This window comes from Passer domesticus, chromosome 3 (assembly GCF_036417665.1).
Source record: "Passer domesticus isolate bPasDom1 chromosome 3, bPasDom1.hap1, whole genome shotgun sequence".
Lineage (NCBI taxonomy): Eukaryota > Metazoa > Chordata > Aves > Passeriformes > Passeridae > Passer > Passer domesticus.
The window spans coordinates 19117925-19139872 of record NC_087476.1 but is presented as its reverse complement, the minus strand read 5'-3'; the positions used below and the strand labels follow the sequence as shown (position 1 = coordinate 19139872).

The 21948-nt window shown below is 37.1% G+C and overlaps 1 protein-coding gene across 22 annotated transcripts in view; it reads right to left on the bottom strand.

Annotated features, from left to right (window-relative positions):
- The window catches only part of MYT1L (myelin transcription factor 1 like), a 304897-nt gene that overhangs the window by 62231 nt on the left and 220718 nt on the right, over positions 1-21948 (bottom strand). For 13 of the 22 annotated variants that reach the window (XR_010358146.1, XM_064412028.1, XM_064412040.1 and 10 more), the window contains 6 exons: positions 19293-20270; positions 14617-14751; positions 12004-12094; positions 9648-9755; positions 6259-6470; positions 136-383 (listed from right to left, as the gene is read on the bottom strand). Coding sequence is in view for 21 of the 22 variants with exons in the window: in XM_064412028.1 (XP_064268098.1) it covers positions 136-383; positions 6259-6470; positions 9648-9755; positions 12004-12094; positions 14617-14751; positions 19293-20270 (1772 nt within the window). In the remaining variant the exon portion in view is untranslated. The remainder of the gene's footprint in view (positions 1-135; positions 384-6258; positions 6471-9647; positions 9756-12003; positions 12095-14616; positions 14752-19292; positions 20271-21948) is intronic. The other 9 variants (XM_064412045.1, XM_064412032.1, XM_064412042.1 and 6 more) reach the window with 3 other exon arrangements.

Below are 21948 nucleotides of genomic sequence, written 5' to 3'. Positions count from 1 at the left end.
CAGAGCCACCAGATTATGTTAATTCTGAGGGGAAAAAAAAGGCAAGATGTGCTAAAGCTAGTCTCTCAATCAGGGCCACAGAGCAAGTACAGTTAAGAGAAATCTTCATCAACAAACAGATTTACTAATTTTTACCCTTGCACAGAGATCCTGAGGCTTAGTGGAGAGGTTCTGAGGCATCTCCCTGCAGCGGGTGGAGAGATTCAGAATAGCAGTAGCAGCCATGTGTGCTGCCTCCATGTCATGAGTATAGTCAAAGCTGCTCTTGCTGCAGGTACTGCTGGCACTGCTGCCTCCACCACAACTCATATTGCTGCTGCTGCTAGGGGCATAACTGCTTGTTGTGCTGCTGGTTGGACTTGAATTCTTACAGTAGCGTTTAGCTGTGGGAAGAAATATGACAAGGATGACTCAAAAGAAGGAGCATTCTGCATAAGTGAAGAGGAAAACAAACTGCTGGAGGTGAAATTTATAATGAGGAACAGTAACCAATGCCAAAAAAAAGCCCGCAATAAGAATGATGGCTGTTTTTCTTGATTTCTGTCTGTGAGTTTTATATGCTACATGTGTGAGACTGTATGAAATAACCTCCTGAAAAAATCTGCATGGCATGATCATGAATTGTTCTGACAAACAGGCTGGATTTATAAAACAATAAAAACACAGAAACACTGCTTTTACCCCACATATATAGTCAGACAGAAGGTACAATCTGCTCAGCTCATCCATTTTTATTAATGACAGGCAATGTAACACTATGGGACCTTTTCCTATATACCTGAGGAACTGTTAGTTTAAGGCCTAGATCTCCCCAGAGTTACTGGAGATCAAACCCACTTCAAGGCTGATGAGCTTGGCCTCTGGGCCACAGCACCACCCATATTTCCTTAAACACCTCATGCTTCCTAAAAGCTTTATTTCCTCCTACACCACAGGTAAATATAGCACTGGCCATCCCAAAGACATGATAGGAGAAAAAAGGTGGTTGTCATGTGTTAGTTTTGCCATGACTTGCACAAAGGCAGAAGCAATGGCTGTTTAAAATGGCAACAACAGGTACAAGTGAAAAATCCTCCCCTCCACCTTCAAAAACCTACAATTCTTCATAAAACCAGTGAGGACCAAAGACCCCTCCCTGCTCCCACTGCAGGCAGTGATGCCCAGCTGTGCTCTGACTGACACAAGCCACAGGTGGTCACACAAGAGCCAAAGCACTGACAGTGCTCATGTCCAGCCTGTCTAAACACAAGGCAGCACTGCTGCTGCTTCCAAGCAATGCTCCTTGCAGCCAAAGGTATTACAGCAGTAAGGGCAAGCAGCCCTATTAGCCCACTTATTTCCCCAACTCTCTTCCCAGATGAGCTGTTTTAAGAGTGTTTATAAAAATGCAAGAAAGTGTGAGCTCGTCTCCAAAATGTAGAAGTTCATGTATTTTCAGAAAAAAAATAAAAGTCAAGGTCAGAGGATACATCCATGCATATTACAGCAACTACTTCCCCTTAAGATGGAAATGTATACTGCAGAGATCATACCTTATAGCACAGTGTAACAATAACCAACTAGCATGCTGATTAGAGAGCTATACAAAAAAGGTCAGGCCCTAGACAGAGCTCTTCCGTGATGGGCTCCATTTAAATGCCAGGCTCTTCACTTGTATTTGTCTGAACAGACATACATATAATAATCTGCTCCCATGAGCACAGCCCATTTGTGAACCATGGGCTGCTTTGGTAGGCAGACAGGGTTCAAAAGAAGAATCTGAAAGCAAAATGTCTCTGCCAGAGCTTATGTCATCTTCCTTTCTCTAAAGAACTGAAAAAAATCATGACATTATTTTTACTGCAAAGGAAATAGTGTTTTACTTAAATCATAACAGATGGAGTTTTCTCAGGAAAGCCACATAATGCACAGGGTGTGATTTTTTTTAAGTGAAGTGAATGCTAAACATTCATCACATTTTTTTTTGTTTTGAACACATAGTAGCACTACACTAGCAGGCTATCCACTAATAATAAATTTGTGAACTGTTCCTCAAGAGTTTCATTATTAATATAGTAGTCAGTGGTGGTCATTAAAAATTCAGCATTTATCCATTGTTACTTTGTTACAGTATCCAAGACATGCAAGAATTTTCGGATGCTTAAGGAAGCAAGTAATTGAATAATTCAGTTTTTACTGTGTTATGTTAACACAGCAAGCACTCTGTACCACTGAACTTGCCAAATTAGAACTATCTTTCAAAAATCATAGGAACAAATAAGACTTTTGTAATTTTCAAAAAATGTTAGTCTTGTTATAGTAGGTCACATTTAGACAGACATAAGAGACATATTACATGTGAAATTATATATATATATATATATATGTATGTATGAAAATGTGTGCTAAAGAGAGGGAGGGAAAGAGGCAGCTTTTATACACAGGACTAACCATCAGAAACTCATGCAGGCTCTGATATGGACTCCTCTGTGGCCTTGGTCAAACTACATTATCCCTTGTATTCATTTTCTCTATAAACAGAAAGTTGCTTCTAAAATTTAGTTGTGTTGTGATTCACTTGCAAAACACTTTGAAGATGTAAACTGCTATAAGCATGCTACACAATTATTAGCTTTCAGATTACCAATAATTTAAGCAAAACTCACTTGGAGAGAAATGGCCAAGGTTATCTTAACTTTACTGCAGCTGTACATTTGAAGATGAGTCACGTAACCCAGACTGTTCATTTCACATTAGCTTTTCAGAAGAACAAAGATTATCAATTTGTAATGAATAAAATCAATCTGTTCACTAATGAAGGGAAAGCTGCATTGTTTCAATACCCGATAGTTCTGCTTGACACAATGCCCACCCCTGTGGCTCCAGGTTTATGAAGCTGTGCAGTCCATCTATGCTGTGTAATCCAGAGTGAAACCAAATGTGAAGAACACCTTCCCCATTAAAAACAGACACAGTTTAACCAGCTGCATACCCAAACTGGGCTTCCATCAGATTGTGCCCGGGGGCTGATTACAAAGAACCTCTCAAAGTCTAAAGGCTTCTCTTACTAATTAACAAAGGGGGAGTGGGAGAGATCCCAAACATGAAAAAGACAAAAGGAAGGTATTTGGTCTGGAATTCAGTTCTGCCCAGGCACTTTCATTCCCAATATGGTCTAAATACTGAATGGTTTAGTAAATTAATTACAGTTTCAACACCTTTTCTGACTTGTACAATAAAAGATTCATCTCACCTAGTTTCAGGTATCTGAGCTAGTCATTGTAGGCTTCCTATACAGGCAGTGGAAGAAAATAGGAACTTTCAGGCCATGATTCACCTGACCAGTTTTAAACAAGCACTTAAGGAAAAGATTAACTAAATCAGAGAAGCAACTACCCTTCTTGAATCTGAAAGGGGTGCCAAACTCAGCTGTCAGTGCTAACATTACAAAACTCTGAATATGGTCAGATGAATCCCACTCATAAAATTTTTTCAGTGTTTTGACAGAACAACCCAGACCTATTGGTTGGATGACAACAATTTCTGCAATCAGCTAAGCAACTGAAAGTGTTGCCATCACCACTGCCTGCTGTGTCTAGCTTTTCTTATCTTTATTTTGCTGTGTACAACAAGCCCAGCATCCAATACACTATGCAACTGGTTTCAAAGGAAAAACAAGCCCAAAAATAAAAAATTTCTCAAGAATTACTAGATCACCCTACCCAACAATCCAAAGGATACATTTTCTGTTTGTTTTTAGTAAACCATACTGAAAAAAAAAATATAAAGGAAACAATTCAAAGGTGCTATTTATGTTTGTGCCACTCCCAACTCTACACTTACTGAAGATAAAATCCCTTTTTCTGCTGATGAAAATACCGTAGTAGCTGACAATTAAAAAAGAACTGAGAAGTGAAACTATTGATTTTTCATATCCTTAAGACTACTTCTCTTATATAGTTAGAACTAAAGCACTGTTTAACTGCACATTCCCCCCAAAACCTTAGATGTACTTTTGGGTTTTCAGGATGACTTTTTGGAACTGAATCTGTTTTTATATAAACATGCTTTTTACTGACATACATAATAGGTGTGGTATCTGGACCCCCATAAAGTCTTTAGTAGTAATCATTAATTCTTTTATATATAAATATAAAACCATCTAAAAATACTGTGGCATTTTTGAAGTGGCTCTTTTAAGTAAAGACTCTCTTCCTGAAATCTCTTTCATATTCAGTTATTTACAATGACTGTCAGCAAAATCCTTGTTCCATTGAATGTCAGTGCCAAAACGTTTTAAGAATTTCAGTGTGCCCAGGATTTCACTTCATCATTCTAAGAATTCAACTGATTTTCCTGAGCCAATTTAAGCCAAATTTGTTGGAGTACTTCTGAAACTTCAGAGATGTGAACCCTAGGGGTTTCATGAAAATCACTAACAGGGAAAAGACGAACTCAAATCAGGCCCCACCTCTGGGACCATGTTGGCAGGTCCATCTGGCCAAAGAGCACACACATCCCTTGGAACCAGGTGTAGTGTGCACTGTGTCCAGCACAGCCAGGAGTGTGGAACAAAGCCATGGAGCAGCCTGGGCTGGCAGCCGGCCCGCTCCAGCGTTAACACGCTTCCGCTGCTCCCAGCACGCACGAGCCCCCTGTGCCTGCTGTGCCAGCGTGAATCACAGGTTTGCAGCCTCCCTCAGTCCCTCTGGCTCACACTACTGAGCAGTGAAGCCGCCTAGTCCCAGTCCTATAGCCCAGAAAAATTCCTATTTATATCAAAGGAAGACGAGTGTGCATAAAGACAGTGACCTGCGTCAACACAGCCTTTTATTATTTAAGGCCACTTATGCTTAATGTTACATGTATTTTCAAATTCTGGTGGTTCGGGAGAAAAAGTGAAGTTTGTCATTATTTATTGAAAAAGGGGCCTTAAATGAGAAAAATATGTATCAGTTGCTTATGCATCAGTAATTTGATCTGAAAATAAGCTTTTTCAGAGGAACCCCAGCAGTATTGTGATGCTTTCGTTTCTGCAAGAGTAGACAGAATATATATGCGATATTTAATATGAATTTTCCTTATACTAATGTAAACTCATTATCTTCCTAAACACAGATACAGTTAGTGCTTTACTTCTAATGCTGATCAAGCCCTTATTCTGATAAAGACAAATAAGATGAAGGAATGAGGAAAAAAGAAGGTCTTTTACTAAAAATAGGTTTCCTTTCACAACCCTCTTCCTTTCTGCTACAGTGCAAGAATATATCTGTTAATTCTATGAGAAAGGAAAGTATCCAAAATATCAGACATATGAAGGAAAGAGCTATTGTAATTTTCCATTTGCTCACTTAACTACTTTTAAATGTCAGTCTGTGTTCAGGCAATAGCATAAATTTTTCTGTATAGTATGTTTCTTTCTGTTTTCTTAAACAAAAAGTCTGACACCTGCCTGAAATTTCTTATAGTCACTGAGTAGTATCAAGTATTTTTACAAAAAAAAAAAAACCCTGCTAGCACTCAAAAAGAAGGAAAAAAAAAGGTATGGTTTAGTTATATATATATATATATATATATATATATATATATATATATGCATATATAAATGTATTGTTCTGAAAAATTCCCCATGTCTTCAAAAGCTACAATCCTTCTTTATCCTGTAGTTCATTTTTCTCCCCTCATAAGAAACCTGTTGCCCTGTTGCCTGACTGATTCTATCCATTGTCTTCTCCTGAACTGAAGCTAATATCAGGCTTCTCCTGAACAAATTAAATATGTTAGGTTTTCCAGAGAATTCAACCAGTGTATTTGTGAGGACAAAATAAGCAAAAATGCCTCTTTCAGTATGTAGCAGTGATTTCTGAAGGACAGTGAGGCCCACGTTTTCTACTTCCATGTCCCCACAAAAGCAGTATGTTATCTTTCTGGGTTACCTGAACTGCTGCACGGAGGCGAGAATCCTAATGTGACCCTTGAGGCCAGGTCTCCCAGACAGTAACATAAGGATTATCTCTATTACTTAGCTTTTATTGCCATCTCAATACATCCCAGGAGCTTAATAGCTGGAGATGTCTTTTGCCAGTGCAACAATCCTGAAGCAAGCACCGTATAAAAAACATTTATTTTCAAAGGCCTTTAAAATAACTTACATATGATAGCATTCCTCATAATACTGTATGAACATGAAAACATGTCTTATTTGTATGATGTTTACATATACAACAACATGATTAACTGCAAACTTGTCTCTCATGTATAAGAGTGTGCACCTCCTACCATCATATCCTTTGGGGGATATATCCCTGGATTGCACCTTGGGAGCTATGGCTCTCTTGCCATAGGCATGGTTGTCATAACTGTTATATTCAAACGAAGTCTTAGAGTATTTCTCTAGTTCCTTGGCCAAGTTGGAGCGGGGTGTGGTGGTGGGGACATTGTTTCTGTAGCCATACTGAGGGATCTCCAATTGCTTAACAAAGCACATGGGCCTAGAAATTAAAGATATGTACAGTTTGTTAGATGCAGTTCAGTTTACTATGTTTGTGCATAATTTATAGTTCAGATTAGAAAATCTTAGTTATTTCTTGAACTCAAGAGACAGCAATATATTATTGCATTTCCTTAGTTTGGTTATTTTCAGCAGACAAACAATATTTATTTCCTTGAACAAAGCCTAGACAAAATTAATTCTAATGCCACTAAATGTATCCTGCAGCTAAAAGTATTTTAAAGTTCTGTTTTAAAATACTTCAGGGTTTCCCTTTCCCCTTGTAATTGCACCACAAAGCAAATAGTTTTTTTCTTTAGGGAGGTGAATTAAAGTGGGGCAAGCAGACTGACAGAAGAAGTTTAGATGAATTCTTTAAATATCAAAAAGAAAAAGTAGATTGGGAAGCTCCACCTAATTTATCGAAATTCCTCCTTATTTCTTCCAACAGAGTTGTATGCTGTTTTTTCTCTGTGCTTTCAAAAGTAACTATTCCTGTTTCATCTTTCAATATACAAATCCATGTTCATCTTGAGAAGAGTCTCAGAAGCTTTGTTGACTCTTGGCTGCTGCCTTGCAGGTCCTGCTCATCCTTAAATGCAAGGTTCTGGCAGGAGCTGCAATTCCTGACACACAGATGCACACCTCAAGGAAGGTCCTGAGAATGAATACAAAATAAAACTGTTTCAGTTAAATATCTCTTTCATTTAGGATGAGGGAGGACAGTCAGAAGAAGCCCTGATGGATGTTATTCACTCATTTGAGAAACTTGCGAAATCTCAGTGAAAGAACGCTGCAGTGAACTCCACTGTCACACCATCTTCTGCATGTGGACAAAGGAGTCATCAGCTCAAGGCAGGCAAAAAAAGGCCAGATCCTGCAAACCCTACTATAGAAGAAAATGTTACATGACTGGGTCGTAGGAAGCAACTGCTACACAATGCTGCAAGTCTACCTGCTGCATGTAGCAGGAGGTGAGGATGATGAACAGCACACCTGAGGTGCTTCTGCTGCAGAATCAAGAAGCATATATATTTTTAAAATTTTTCTTCTTTTTTCTTCTTTTTTTTTTCTGCATTTATAACCAGAGGAAATGGAATGAACAATCATAGGAACATAAATTCAGTTGAGATCAGAAGTATCATCATGTTGACTAGCAAAGTGAAATGTGCTCAATAATAAGAAATAGTTTTTAAATATGATATGTTTTTCTGAATGAATTTATTATCATAACATTTATTGAGGATATTTATGTAAATATTACCAAAAATTATATTATTCATACTATTCCCTTTGATTTACATATGCTTATTCCTTTAGACACTTAGTCCTCACAAAATACAGTGGGCCTATTTATACAGTGAACTCATATGAATAATAGTTTGATCCTGTTTCAAGATAATCTATATTTGACCAAAAACCTGCAATTCTGATCCTGAACATTTGGTGCAAATCCAAAATTTCAGTGGAATAAAAGTCCTATGAATTTGATTTCTTTTTAAGTAAGAATTTTCAAATTCAGGTAGGATAGAAACTGGGATGAAGACAAATATCCAAGACTTACTCTTAAAACATCTCTATCTGCCCATCAATTGCCTGCACACAAATATTATAAATAGCTGCCAAGTTCATCTTAAATACTTCAATGACTTAAAGGTAAAAGGGAAGCAAGAGACAAGATGAAAGAATTATCTGAGTTGCCTATAAAAGCTGAAACATGAGGCAGCTCACAAGTGAAGTTAAGATTGCAGAACAATCCTAGGGAGTTTGCCAGCAAACTGGATGCTGCTTTTGAGCAGTTGCCTTCTATGGCAACTGACTTCAGTGGCTTCTCTATAATGAGCAGTGGTAAAAGCCACTGCATTTTTCATCTGTCTTTTTCCATCAAGTGAGAAACTGTTTTATTCCCTCAAAGAACGGAGTGTTTTTTACTAATGGGATTTGAAGAACTGTTCTCTAAGAAACCTCTGTGGGATGTTGTATGCCAAGCTGTGCAAACTGAATTAGGGGCAGTTAAGATAAAGCCCATCAAAATAAATCTGCAGAAGGAGAGCATAGTCAACAGCAATGATGAAAAAACTTCTGTAGATGTGAACTATAATTCTGTGTTCCCAGCTCCATGGAAATGCAGGTTTTTGAAAAGACCATCAAGATTAGATGAAGTTTTAAGAGAATATTTGAAGAATGGCACTGATAATAGAGTAGAAAAGTTTAAGTAGCCCAATTGGTTCTTAAATCTAGAAGACAGCTAAAGACTGAGAACTATGGGATAAGTATGAAATTCTGGGAACTAAAGCTGCAGCACTTCCTCCACGCTCTTTGAGGAATCTGGGAGGGATGTACCTATCCCAGCCCACAGATACTGCAGTATCCATGGAGAAATTCTGCAGCTTTTGGGGCATAATCAGCATAAGGCTGGTACAATCATGCAGAAGTTTGATTGCTTTACATGCATCCTTCACACTTCAGCTCCTTAGGAATTTTTTCCACCCACATATCTCAGAAGAGAAGACAATAGCACAAAGCTGGATGCAACCTCAGATAAATGCAGAATCCTGCGTGGATGAAGAAAATGAGTATAATAATATAAAATTGGTTAAAGGTCCCTTCCATAAGAAAGTTTAGGTAATTCTTGTCTTTTTCTTCTCTCTGTCCTGCCTGGCAGAGAATGGGGGGAACAGAGACAAAGAACTAAGCCTGATGTTATTTTGGAATCTAAGCTATATATGGTACTTTTCCAAGTGTCCTGCCAAAAGTTTACCAGTTTGGTAATGGAGATAGGGCTTCTGGTTTAATTTAAACTGATATTTACTAGTAAAAGCCTGCTGAAAAAACCAAGACTTACCGGTAAATATTAGTTTATTCCCAAAAGATACCAACTTTTTTCACACTGTTCTTAGACTTTGCACTCCAGCAGTCATCTTTACACCAAACAATGCCTAAGACAAAAATGAGCTTTTCAGCTTTACATGTATTTGCCAAAATAATTACCAACCCTCCCCCATGAAAACTGAGTGGGAAAAATACACTGTGAGAATTGGATCCAGAAGCCCTAATTCTAACTCTTCTTTAAAGGAGATATATATGTATATACAATGTATATAAATATAAATTCTCAGATTAGGTGAATGTGTGATGAATTCTGCATAAGAATAAGTATTATAGTGATTTCTAATACCTTAAAACCCGATCTGATGCCTGGTTTGATTTTGACACATCACAGTTCTGATGCTTCTCTTGAGCTTTAGCCAGTTTCTCTGCTGCAGCAATAGGACATCCAGAGAGGCTGCAATTACAGAAAGGAAATTTAATTGTCTTGTCCTGCATAGTTTCACATTATAGCACTGATCCAATTACTCCTTCTCCTCCTTAGCCAGCATCAGGAAGAATCTGAAGGAAAAGGGTTTCCAAAACTGTTTTGATCACGTCTATTTTCTTTAGAATAGACTTCTTTTCTTCTGCTTTCAAAGTTGCATGGTAAATCTTACATCTGCTCTTCTTCTCTCACAGTATATGGGTAGATTATTCATGGATGTCAGCCAGGGAACATACCAGTAGGAGAGGAGAATATAAACTGGAATCTACTGTGCAGCTCTGCTAGCAGACTTGTGACCTTTATGTGTCTACAAATGTTGCCAATGAAATGGCTCCCGAAGACAATTAAATGACAACACCATATAGGCCAAATCTTGTGCTGCTTCACACCTCATTCAGCTCCATTAACTCCAATCTTTTTGCTAGGCATATAAATGAGTGCAAAATTTTGCCTTGGGTTGCTAAATCTACATGTCGACTGTTAGTGTTTGTTCATGAATTTCAGCCACTAAAGTATGTTTTCTAGTAGTAGATGATGTAAAATGCAAAACATTTCTGCACTGGAAATTCAATTAAATTTGCTAATGCTAAACTATTATTGAAGTGGCAATAATAAGCCTGATTCTTATGGAAGATTTAGAACTGAGAAAAATAAATGTACTGATACCAGCAGATGGTGCTCTTAGTGAAGCTGTAAAACCCTGTGACCTGACAATGGAGGGGTTCCTTTTCTTGTCTTAGTCTATTGCATGCTTATGTGATCACAGCTCTCTGTGCTCTCCACAGGAATAGAAATCAAAATGAAAGGCAAATCAGTGCATTCCCAGATGTTCCTTTCTTTACAAGAAATAAGTGGGAAAAAAAAAAAAAAAAAAAAAGTGAAGTAGAGAAAAATGCCCCAAAAGCTGCAGAAAGAGGTAAGCACATACTGCAGAGTGCTCCCTCGCTGCCCTAGTTCTGCAGAGGGTGAGGGAGCTCTGTGCAGCTCTGGAGCCATGCCAGGGGGCAGCTGCGCTCCACTGACATGCTCTTCCTCAGACACCTCAAATATTCTAGTGGAAATTCAGCCAGAAGTGAATGCTGCTTCAAGCAGCAGTAATTCCCATAAAGCCTTCTCAGAGGTTTCTGCTGCATCTACTGGCAGTGTCACTGCAGAGAAGGGGTACCAGAGCTTACTGCAGGCAGGCTGGTACCCACAAGAGTCTTCTGGGGGAAATGCAGCTGATATGAGTGGCTAGGTAAGACTGAATGCCCAGTACTTGTACTCCCTTAAGCCTTCATGCTACAATTAACAGTAAAAAAGGAATTCGATAACAGGAACATTGCACAGTTCCTTTTACCCTCTTATTCTCTTAAATTTTCTGGATTTTTAAAATTGTAAAGGAATAGGCAAGATTTTATTATTGTTCTGTGGAAAAATTATGACATACAGAACACTAAAGTAACATTTTCAAAATTTGACAGAATTTAACTTACAATAGTATCCTTTCTCTAAGTATCTAGTACTAATTTTAGGAAACTATGGAAATGTTGCTTTTTTCCTTGAACTTTTTTTTTTTTAAATAGACTACTTACTTATATTATTTCTGCCTTTTCATTTTTCAGTGTAATGAAACATGCTCTTAATGTTTCTTAAACAGCCAAGATTCTCATTCAGTATTAGCTGAATAAGTACTTAGGGATTATGACTATGGTCAGTAAGAAAGCTAACAGCTGTGTATTTAAAATACTGTTTCTCGTGTATTAAAAACCCCAAATAATTTAGGATTTGAGTACGTTTTTTCATGCACTAGAAAAAAATCTCTGAAGAAAATGAAGTGTGAGAACAAGAACTCTGTCCTAGTCCTGACGATGCTGAAAAAATCTTTCTCCCTGCAACACACCCATGAGGAGTCATATCATTTGTTTTGTACAACTGCTGTTCAGCAAATATCAAAACAAAAAGAAAAAAAAAGTCCACTCAAAAAGCTAAGGATGCTTAAAATGTCTTCCGTGGATCAATCCATCCATACTACAGCAAACGCACACTCGTTCTCCTCAGAAAATACATGAATAAATGTTACTCTTTAAAATGGAGAAAGCACACGAAGCACCATCTGTCAATCCTCAGAACAGAACAACGACACACACTCACTCCCCCCCACCAATGGACTGCTAGAGGGGCTGCAGTTCGGAGGCACTGTTCCCTCTAGATTGGTGTCCAGCGACGGCATCCTTACCTTCGGTGGGAATTCCTGTTGCTATTTACGTGGCCCCGGCCTGTGCAGCCTGGTGTAGGACACTTAAGAACATTTTCATGCATGGCAAGAACTTGACAAGGAGAGTAAGAGAAAACAGCAGAGTATGAAAACAAGAAAAAAAAAATCAAATCCCAGTATATATGAAATCATTTTAAAACAAAGCAGGATTCATTAACAACCAGCATTCCTCCAAATACACGTGACACACATAGCCAATAAAGCCTGATGAGGAAACTAAGTATTGTGACCCTATGCTCATTAACACAGGGCAACAGTGAAAGTTATGGAGGTTACAGAACCTATAAACAAACGCATCTCTGGTGCAACAGTGAAGCAGAAGACGCCCAACATCTTCTTCATACAAAACCACTGAGCAAAGATCAGCTCAACAGTAAAGGGTGAGCTAGCAACCATACAAAACAAAATTACAGACTGGAAAAACTCCTTCAGGAAATGTATGTATTCTTAATACATAGCTTTATAAACAAAGAATCAAACTCATGAGCCGTAAATCTGCTCTCAAGCTATACTGGTAGAACATTGAATTATTTGAAACACACCTCAGTACAACCCTGAACAGAATTTAACCCTAACTATAATGCAGCCCGATTGAGCTAGGGGCCAGTACTGCTCACTTCCACATAGATATATCATTCATATCTACATAGTGAGCAGAATGGGTCCTTTATTTTTTTCTTGTGTTCTCTACAAATGTGACTTTTTTTTTTTTTCCAAAATACTAAGAACCAAAATTAAGTACTTAAAAATTGAGGGATGGCAGAAAAAAAAATGTAAAAAAGAAATAAGTGGTACAAGCTTAAGCAAGTAAACTGATTTACATCTGCATCCACTGCAAGCTGGATGGAAAACTTACTCCAAGGCTGCTCAGAGCAGTACCCCTCTAAATCATCAAGCTCATGCTATGAAGGGCCAAATTAACAAGAACTTTTTGGGAGCACTGAAGAGTTTGTTATGACATGAGGCATATCTGAATCCATGTCTCGGAGCTGGATAGCAATACATCACTCAATGGAAAAAGGCTATCCAGTCCTTGTGAAGTTCTCATTTTCTCACACAAGAAGTGGTCTGGAAGCCTGTATTTAGTTCTCACTCAAAAAAAAAAAAAATCTAATAAAATCAGGAGATACGGTGACTGAGTTAAGAACTGAATAAAAGCTGTTCAGAGACTTGAGAATTAAACCATGTATACTCATTAAAAGATAACCATCATCATCATCACCCCATCATCAGTGTGATAAAATGTGTATAGATGCAAAAGCTTCACTCTGAAATTCCTAATATTTAAAGCTGTTCTTGAAACATGCTTCACAAGGCCAACATCACAGGAAAAAAAAAGATGAGCTCACCTTTGTCATTTTAGTAGGTACAAGAGCATGCAAACAGTTTAAAGCTATATTCTTCTTTGATTTGCAAAGTCTTCTAAAGAGCTTTTTATTTACCATTTGAAAAAATGATAGAACTTTGAGCAACTGAATAAATATTTGTGTTTCAGAAAATTACAGGGTCTTGGAAAGCAGAGAAATTACTTTATTTTTTCTACTGTATTCAGAGACCAACCAAACTAAGCAAAGTTTCCTAAAGCACTTCCTCATTACTTTACTTCTGGAAGAAGCCACTGTACCAGGAAAGAGGAGACTTGTTATGTCTGCCACTTTTGCAGAGCTAATCTTCTTCTGGTTTCCTGTCCATCTGAATCTACTTTCCTTTGGAAACTGGGGACCATTTTAGTTCTGACCGTTTTTATAACATTCCCTTAAGGCTGTTGCAAATTCATTGAGGTTAAGTCCAGAAGTGCTAATGGACAGTGAGGATTTTAAGTCCATACAGAACGGAATCCATAGCTCCATTTTAAAACTGTGTGAAAGAAAATTGGATCTTAGCTAGACACTTCCTGATGAAAACCAGCACAGAGTAATTAGCTTCCACAGAACTATGCTGATTTCACCAGCCAAGGAGGTGACTTCCAGAAATGAAGCCCTCTGCCTTTAGGTGGGTGTCCATGAGCTCATATGGGTGAACTTCCTATGCAGAGAATTTACTGACATGGCAGGAAGTTCCACCCATGTGACGGAGAGGGGTCATTTGCTCAAAATCCTGAGTTCTGTAGCTAAGTAAACAGCCAAATTATTATTTTTGGTAATATGCACTAATTTAATATAAATTATGTTTCAGACACAACAATAACAAAGGAAAGGGGTTGCAAGTTTTTCAGGAATAATTATTCCTGTACAAGACAATAAGGACAGTTGATGTGACATTAGCACGCAGAAGCAAAAGCAGTGCACATCTTCTGGAAACCTTTTTCTCTGTTGACTAAATATGTCTATTAAAAAATAACCTAGGATTCTCAAAATCAAAGAATACAGCTTTAAAAGTTGTTCTTTTAGTGTAAAGTTAGTAAAGAATGGAAACGATGGAATAAAGGAAAAAGTATAACACAGAACAGTTGACTAACTTGAGACAAACCATACTGAAAAATGAAATTAATTTTTTAAATAAAAGGTTTAAAAAGCATGCTAGAAAAGTTTTTGTAGTTTTATCCCCAGTTTCCATGAAAGAATGTGAACTTACTTTCTGGAGGGACCCTATCTTTGTGTGGGCATCCTGACAAACTGCGGTGATGGGGGTAAAGCCCCGTTACATGGCCAGTTCCATCACACCCAGGGGTAGGACATTTGCTCTCTTTCTTTTCTGTTCTTGAGGGATCTATAATTTACAACAAATGTGTCAAGTGAATGAGTCTTTTCACATTTCTGTAAGAAGGTTCATTTAATCATGTCATTTACTCTTTGGTAAATGTTATTAAGAAAACTGGAAAAAAAACCAAAACCCTTCTACTTCTTATCACAGTTCTGTCATTTTTATCCTGTTATCTTCTTCTCAGACTGCAGGCTCCCATGATCACGGCATTATCCATTCACAGTGATTGGAAAATGACCTTTTTATAGCAAAGCCGTACCATTGTCAATCAATGTTCTGCTGGCAAGCATTAGCTCAAGGGTGAAAGGTCATTTGGAAACTGTTTGGATGGAGTTTCCCTTCTTTACATTCTTATTTGCCTCATGTGTTAAGGTCTGCAAATGTACAGTCATAGCAGTTCAATGTCCTGAGAGTAGCAAACCCAGCTCTTCAGCATGATTCCGCAAAAATCCCTTTTCCAAGACCCAATGAGGAAATTATTCTTTTTTTCTTTAAATTCCTTACAAAGTGGTAAAATTACATAAATATTACTTGATTTTCAATAAATTATGGTGGAGTAAACATTGTAACCAGAATTACTGAAAGTATTGCTTGCGCTGTAAATCTTGGCCATTACCAACATGCATACATAACATTTGAATATTCATATGCTTGAAAGGTTAATGACCTTTTAGAATGTTGCTGGATTTTCTGACTACAAATCAAAGTCTAACTAGACATTTTTTCCCACAAAATAAAGCTTTCTGCCAATGATGTAATGGAATACCGGTGACATTTATCCTGATTTAGAAATTTCTCACATAACTTCATCTGCTTATTTCCTTTAACAGTACATCTGTAGAATATCTATTCTTCCAGACAAGGACATGATACAAGTTACATCTTAATCATCCTGACCACAGTTGCCAGGTTTTGGACATTATTGCTGATTTTCATATCACTATTAAAGGAATAAAATTCAGGATACACAAACTGCTACAGTTTTAACTCAAGATCACCAACAGCTTTTTTAGTCCATCATTTCTTTCAATACCCAATCTGTACTATCCTCATTTAATAATTTTATGTTGCTCTTGTAATTTCTCTGCTTCAGTATCGATGCTTTCATCTCCGTAAAATAAGATTTTGCTACATATTTCCAGTAAGGCTTTTTTACATTAAATTCCATCATAGCTTCAACAGAACCCTCAGTACAATAGGGGGAAATTTCAGTACTTGTGGAACTTCACAGACAACCCATTCTTTTCATCATGAATCAATACAATCCAGAGTTCACATTCTGTTTTGGACTTATCTTTCCCTGATTTCTCTCTGGTAGGTTTTATATATACTTTTACTTTTCAAGTTCTTCCAAAACAGCTTCAGTTTACAGAAAATCTTTAGCTTATTGTAATGACTCTCCATGTCTTCAACCCATTATTAAAATACAATCTCATACTTAAACTCTGTATTTTGCAAATAGAACCCCTAATTACGGTAGTTTTATTTTACTTAACTTGCATGTGGACTGTAGAACACAGTTCTTTGTTGCATGCTCTTTAACAACAAATAAACATATAAATTTATCTCCAATGTGCTATACAGTTATCACAACACTCCTGGGAAGACCATAATCTCATGTATCAGGAAATTGAAGAAAGAGATTGAGAAGTTAAACCCAAGGCCACAGAAGGAGCAAATGTCAGAGGAGGGATTTGAATTCCTGCCAGATAGGCCTGTGCTGAGACCACTAGAACAGCAAGCCCACAGCTACATACATACACAACTCTAAGCAACTCATCAAGTCAAGTACTTTAGGATGTGTAAAAGTATTAGGTAAGTGAATAGATAATGTAAATGAAATACAAATTATGTAAATACAACAATATTCAAGGACTGCAAAAAATGTAGATGATTAATAGACCATAATGGCTTTTTAGAGACTTTAAACTAGAGGAACTTTAGCTACTCAACATTGTTAGAACTCCACCAAAGTCAGTGAAGGTATTGTAATTTAGAGCAGCTGAGGATCCAGACACTTGCATCCTACAGCATCAAGCAAATCCTGCTCTGTATTCAAGTCTACGTCATAAAGTTATAGCACATATCAGATCCTTAAGAGCCTTTATGGTCTAATGAGTCAGAAAAGATGCTGTATACTACTGTTAATGATTTCAAAACTTGCATCAAATTGCAGTTGCACAATTTCCCATTGCTTTTAATGGAAGACATTTGAGTAAACTTTTCACAACTTTATATGAAACACTGGATACTGTTCTGTAAATCCTCTTCTGCTATTTGGGAGAGATATTGCAGTTTTACTGAACTCTGCAACCTTTTCTCACTCCTTGCCACAATGGAAGCATTTCCTGAGTGAAGGGTGTCAAAGGACTTTAAAAGGTTTCAAAATGCATAAATTTCAGAAGAAAACATGTTTAGAAAGCTTAAAATGGCAGGGGGGAAATGTTAATGGTCTCTTAATGGTTGTTTCAGTGATCTTTGAAGCCAAGAGGCAGTTCTCACTGCAAACCTGTGTTCCCAAGAAAGTTTCCACCTAACTGTATCATATATCTACGAAGGTATCTCTTCCAGCAGTATTTGGAAGATAACATGTGACTGGAGAACAAATGATATGAGCAACTGTCTTACTTCAAGCTTCTCTCAACAACTACCAGAATGTTTCCCACAGATTTGTTGGCTTCGTTTGGTTTAGGGGTTTTTCTGTTTTGTTTTGGGGTTTGTTTTAATTTTTTTTGTGTGTGTTTTTTTGTTTTGTTTTGTTTTAAATAAGGGAATTTTTCTTTCTTTTTATACTAAAAAGGTCAAGAATTATACACTCCACAAAGTTTCATGGTCCACACTCCGACAGTATTTAGTCCCAGGTGAGCCTTGGACCTATTACCAATTCAGCCTGCAGCTCCCAAGAAACAGGATGGTTCAAAGAAGCTATTCAATTTACTAAAATAGGATATCCATACATTTCTCACTGTCAGAAATAATATAGGATTTTTGGAGACAGCAGGCCTATATACAAAAAGGTTTTCCCAGCTATATATATACTGAAAAGATTGGACAATACCAGAATTCAAAAACCATTCAAAAATTAATTTTTGTTTGCCATGTTTTCTGTGTTTTTAGAGACATATACTTACAGGGAAAGGTATCCATAATAGGTCATATGTAAGCAACATTTAGCACAACATCCACATGGCTATGCAGTAATACACTAACTAAATAAAGTTGTCTTCCCCAAATGCCCAAAGTTACTGCAGCATACACTGGACTATACTTGTGGTTAGAACAAACAAAAATTCACTAAAACACATTGCAGCAGTGTTTGACATCAGTAATTTACATGCTTTTCTATAAGACTGATTATTACTTTTGTTTAAGATATGTGAAAAATGACCAAAATTTTATTGGATCAAAATGCTGTCTGCCTACATGAATGTCACAGGCAGATTACTTTCTCAAAACATGGATTTATAAAAAAAGAGAAAAATGCCCACCATCTCAATTGTAGAAATCAAACCAAATATTTTTACAACAAATATAAGGTAAACTTAGTCCCTGTTTAGCATCTCCCAAGAAACACCACTTCTTCAACTTCCACTAAAGTCAATGGGAATCAGGGGTGTTCAATGAATCTCAGGAGGTATTGAGCACTTAATACAGCATGGCCCTACATGTACAGATGTAAACACGTTAAAGAGGGGTGTCATAATATAAACACACCGTCACCATGATTGTCCTGCAAATTAAAAGGCATTCAAAAGGTAACCTTTAGTCTGTTGGGATTTTTTTTGTTTGGTTTGGTTTTTATTGGGTTTTTTTTTTGTTGTTTCTTTTGTATTGAATTATGGTCAAGGCAGCACCTTAACTGTTTCCACAATGGAATGAAACCAGTGAAGTGGAATGCACATAAGAAAGAAATTGCTATTGATCTCAGCCCAGGCCACACCATGCCTTGCATAGCAAATGGTTTCCATTACCTTACTATCTTAAGATAATTAATGTGCAGTCACTGCCCTTATCTTATGTTATCGGTCATTTTGATACTGTTCAATTTCTATCAGGCAATTCTACATTTTAGACAGGAGAGGCTTCATCAATAACTGTCATTTGATGATAATTTTATAAGTCACGATGCCACCTACCCAATCCAATATGTAATATATGCACTTCATAGCTGATTGACTATCTGCTACATAACCCCCCCTTCAATATAGTTTGCAACATAATTATCTTTTTTAATTATTACTATAAAACATATTAAAAACTTGAGAAAAATCTTTGCCTCTTTCAACATGATCTCTTGTTTTGTTTCCCTGAGAAGTTGCTTTTTTAATTTAGCCAATGATATAATGTGCATATTTCTAACACTGCAGAATGAGTTCTTTCATTTTATAATCATAGCATGATGTGATTTTACAATCATGTCATACTACAATTTTAATAAAGTTCCCATTATGTGGAATTAATAACTTCATTTCAGAAATCTATGCAAAAACTTAACAGGTTAGCTCACACTTTCTCATGACATAACATACGGTATATAGAAATATTACCTTTACCATAATATGGCTTTTTGACATGGCCGTCACTTGGTTTAGGCTTCCTGTCATCTCCAGAAAGGTGTCTTGGAGACTGTTCCTCAAATGATCTCATATTATCCCTCCTTCCAGCTTCCACTGCCATTTTTTCTCTCATGGCTTTTGCTCTCTCTGTTTCCAAAGCAATTGCTTTCTCAAGCAGGGTTAAGTTACCTTTTGTCATATCAAACACTTCTTCAGACCTATCTGAAGTAATAGAGGTGGTATCATCGTCTCTTTCATGACAACCATCCTCCTTGGCACAGCTAGAAAAAGTCCTAGATCTGGGGCTCAACTGTTCTTCAAGCCTCATTAGGTTCATCATATCGGAGTAATTCCGGTCTGGTGTTCTTCCTTGGAAGTCATCTTCTTGCCTGACATGCTGACGAGTGTTCATGTTTTGCTGTTGATTTCTTTCCTGTGGGTTTGTCTCACTGAGTTTCCTAGCCAGATCAAAACACTGGTTCCTTAAGCACTCCAAACTGCTGAGACACACCTCTTCATCACTCTCCTCCACTATTTTTTCTGTAAGTCCATTGTTCACAGGCTTCCCTAGCATTACAAAGTTCATATTCCTATTGTCTTGCTGTGAAGTATTGTCTGCATAATTTCTGTCATTAATATTTTCTGAAAGCACTACACCATGTCCTTGTGCTAATAATTTAAGGGAGTCCACTGTTTCCCTAACAACATCACTGTCTAAATCTAAACTCAGCTCACTTTTTCGACCGATATTTTCATTTTTGTCACTATCATCTTCCAGACTATTAGATGTATTGCTGTTCATTTCTGATTCTGTCCTGGCTCTGTATGCTGCATCCTCTGCAATTTTGCCAAGATTTAACAATGACTTGGCCACCAGTTCATCATAATTATCATACTCATCATTATTGTTATCGTCTTTTTCTGTGTCTTGCATTATTCGAGAATTGTGACAATTCATTTGATGGTCTTCTGCATAAAAAACAGAAACAAAGAAAGAAACAAAGAAAGAAAGAAAAAGGAAAAGAAAAGAAAAAAGTGGCTACAATTGGAACTGTTGTTGCAATTGCACGGACAGAAAACAAACTGCATGTCAAATATTGTTAATCATACAGCAATTTTAGAACGCTATGGCTGACCCATTTGAACTGAATTGACTATAGTCCATAAGACTATTTTTGTTTATTTGCTATTCACATGAATTTCTTTCATAGAACTGATAAGAAAAAGGCAATCAAAATGCTAATTACTACTACTGCTGAATATTATGGCATAAATACTTATGTTTCTCCTTTCACTTCTATATTCACAGTATTATGAGATTTATTACAATCACATTATTCAGATGACATAATTGCCTATGTTTCCAACTTTTCTCATTCCTGCATTTCCTGTAAACATGGTAGATGGCAAAGGAGTGAGTACTACTGGATTTATTCTCTTATTGATGAATGCCATTCACCAAAAGAGAAAGAGTATACTCCAAGAAGGAAAAGTCACATTTTTAACACCATAGACACAATTAACACTAGTTGACCAATAGCAATACAAAAAGATTAAAATAGCATTTTACTTAGTGGATCCATCAGTAAAATCAAAATCTCTCAGTTAAACTGTGGAGAAGTTAAGAATTTTAAAATAGTTGTTACATGAAAGGAGGATAAAAGGAATTATATGCACAACATAATTTTAAGTAAATATGCTAGCCCAAATTTTATAGTCATATATGTATGATAGGGCTGTTATTTATTGGTTTGTGTACTGTAACAGAATGGTGCAGAGTTACCACATTTTACTCAGCTTTGTTCTCGTAACTGTTTCATAACATAGGGAAGGCTTAGGAAGATGGAGCCAAAGAGAGGCACTGAGGAGGAGATTTGCCTCACCTAACTTTAGACATAAGCAAGGCAGACACCTACACCTACATCTACATCCACAGTTCCATCCTCAGTCAGTAAGAGAAGCAGACACTTTATGGACACAGCCCACCTGGTCTGGTTAAGATACCTCCTTGAGAATAAAACTGATAACCACTAGAAGTGCCTGTTTCTCTTCATTGACAACAAAGGGACTCAGACTTGATGCCCACCTTAAAGACACCCACACTCAGTCAGATGAATATCATTCAGAGAGCATCTTCTGGTAGCTCATGTTCACTCAGTTATGTCATTATTAGACCCAGTCTTAAAATATACATTCATAATTATGGAGAAATGAACACTGCATAACTTATATTTTGATAATTGACTACACAAGCTGTATTTTGCAGCCCTGGACAAGAAAGTTCCTAGATCTGTCATTACAGTGACATGCTAGGCCAGTTTCTCAGCTGGTGCACACTGAAAGAAACCAGCAGAGCTAGGATAATTAACACCTGCTCAAGAGCTAATCCATCAACTTCTGATAGCATCTTTTCAGCTTAGATGTATTTTCAACACTAGTACACCTAAACACATAGCAATTTCTGAAGTGTAGCTCATATTTTAGGTTAAACAAATCAAAGTGGGAAATTTCAGGTAGTAGGTGGCTTGTGCACTAACATTTTAGAAATAGGAAATAGTGTTTGACAAAAATAGTTTTTATGTCAATAGTCAAGATAATAAATCAAGAGTTGTAAAACATAGCTAAACAGCACAATAATATTTCAGCC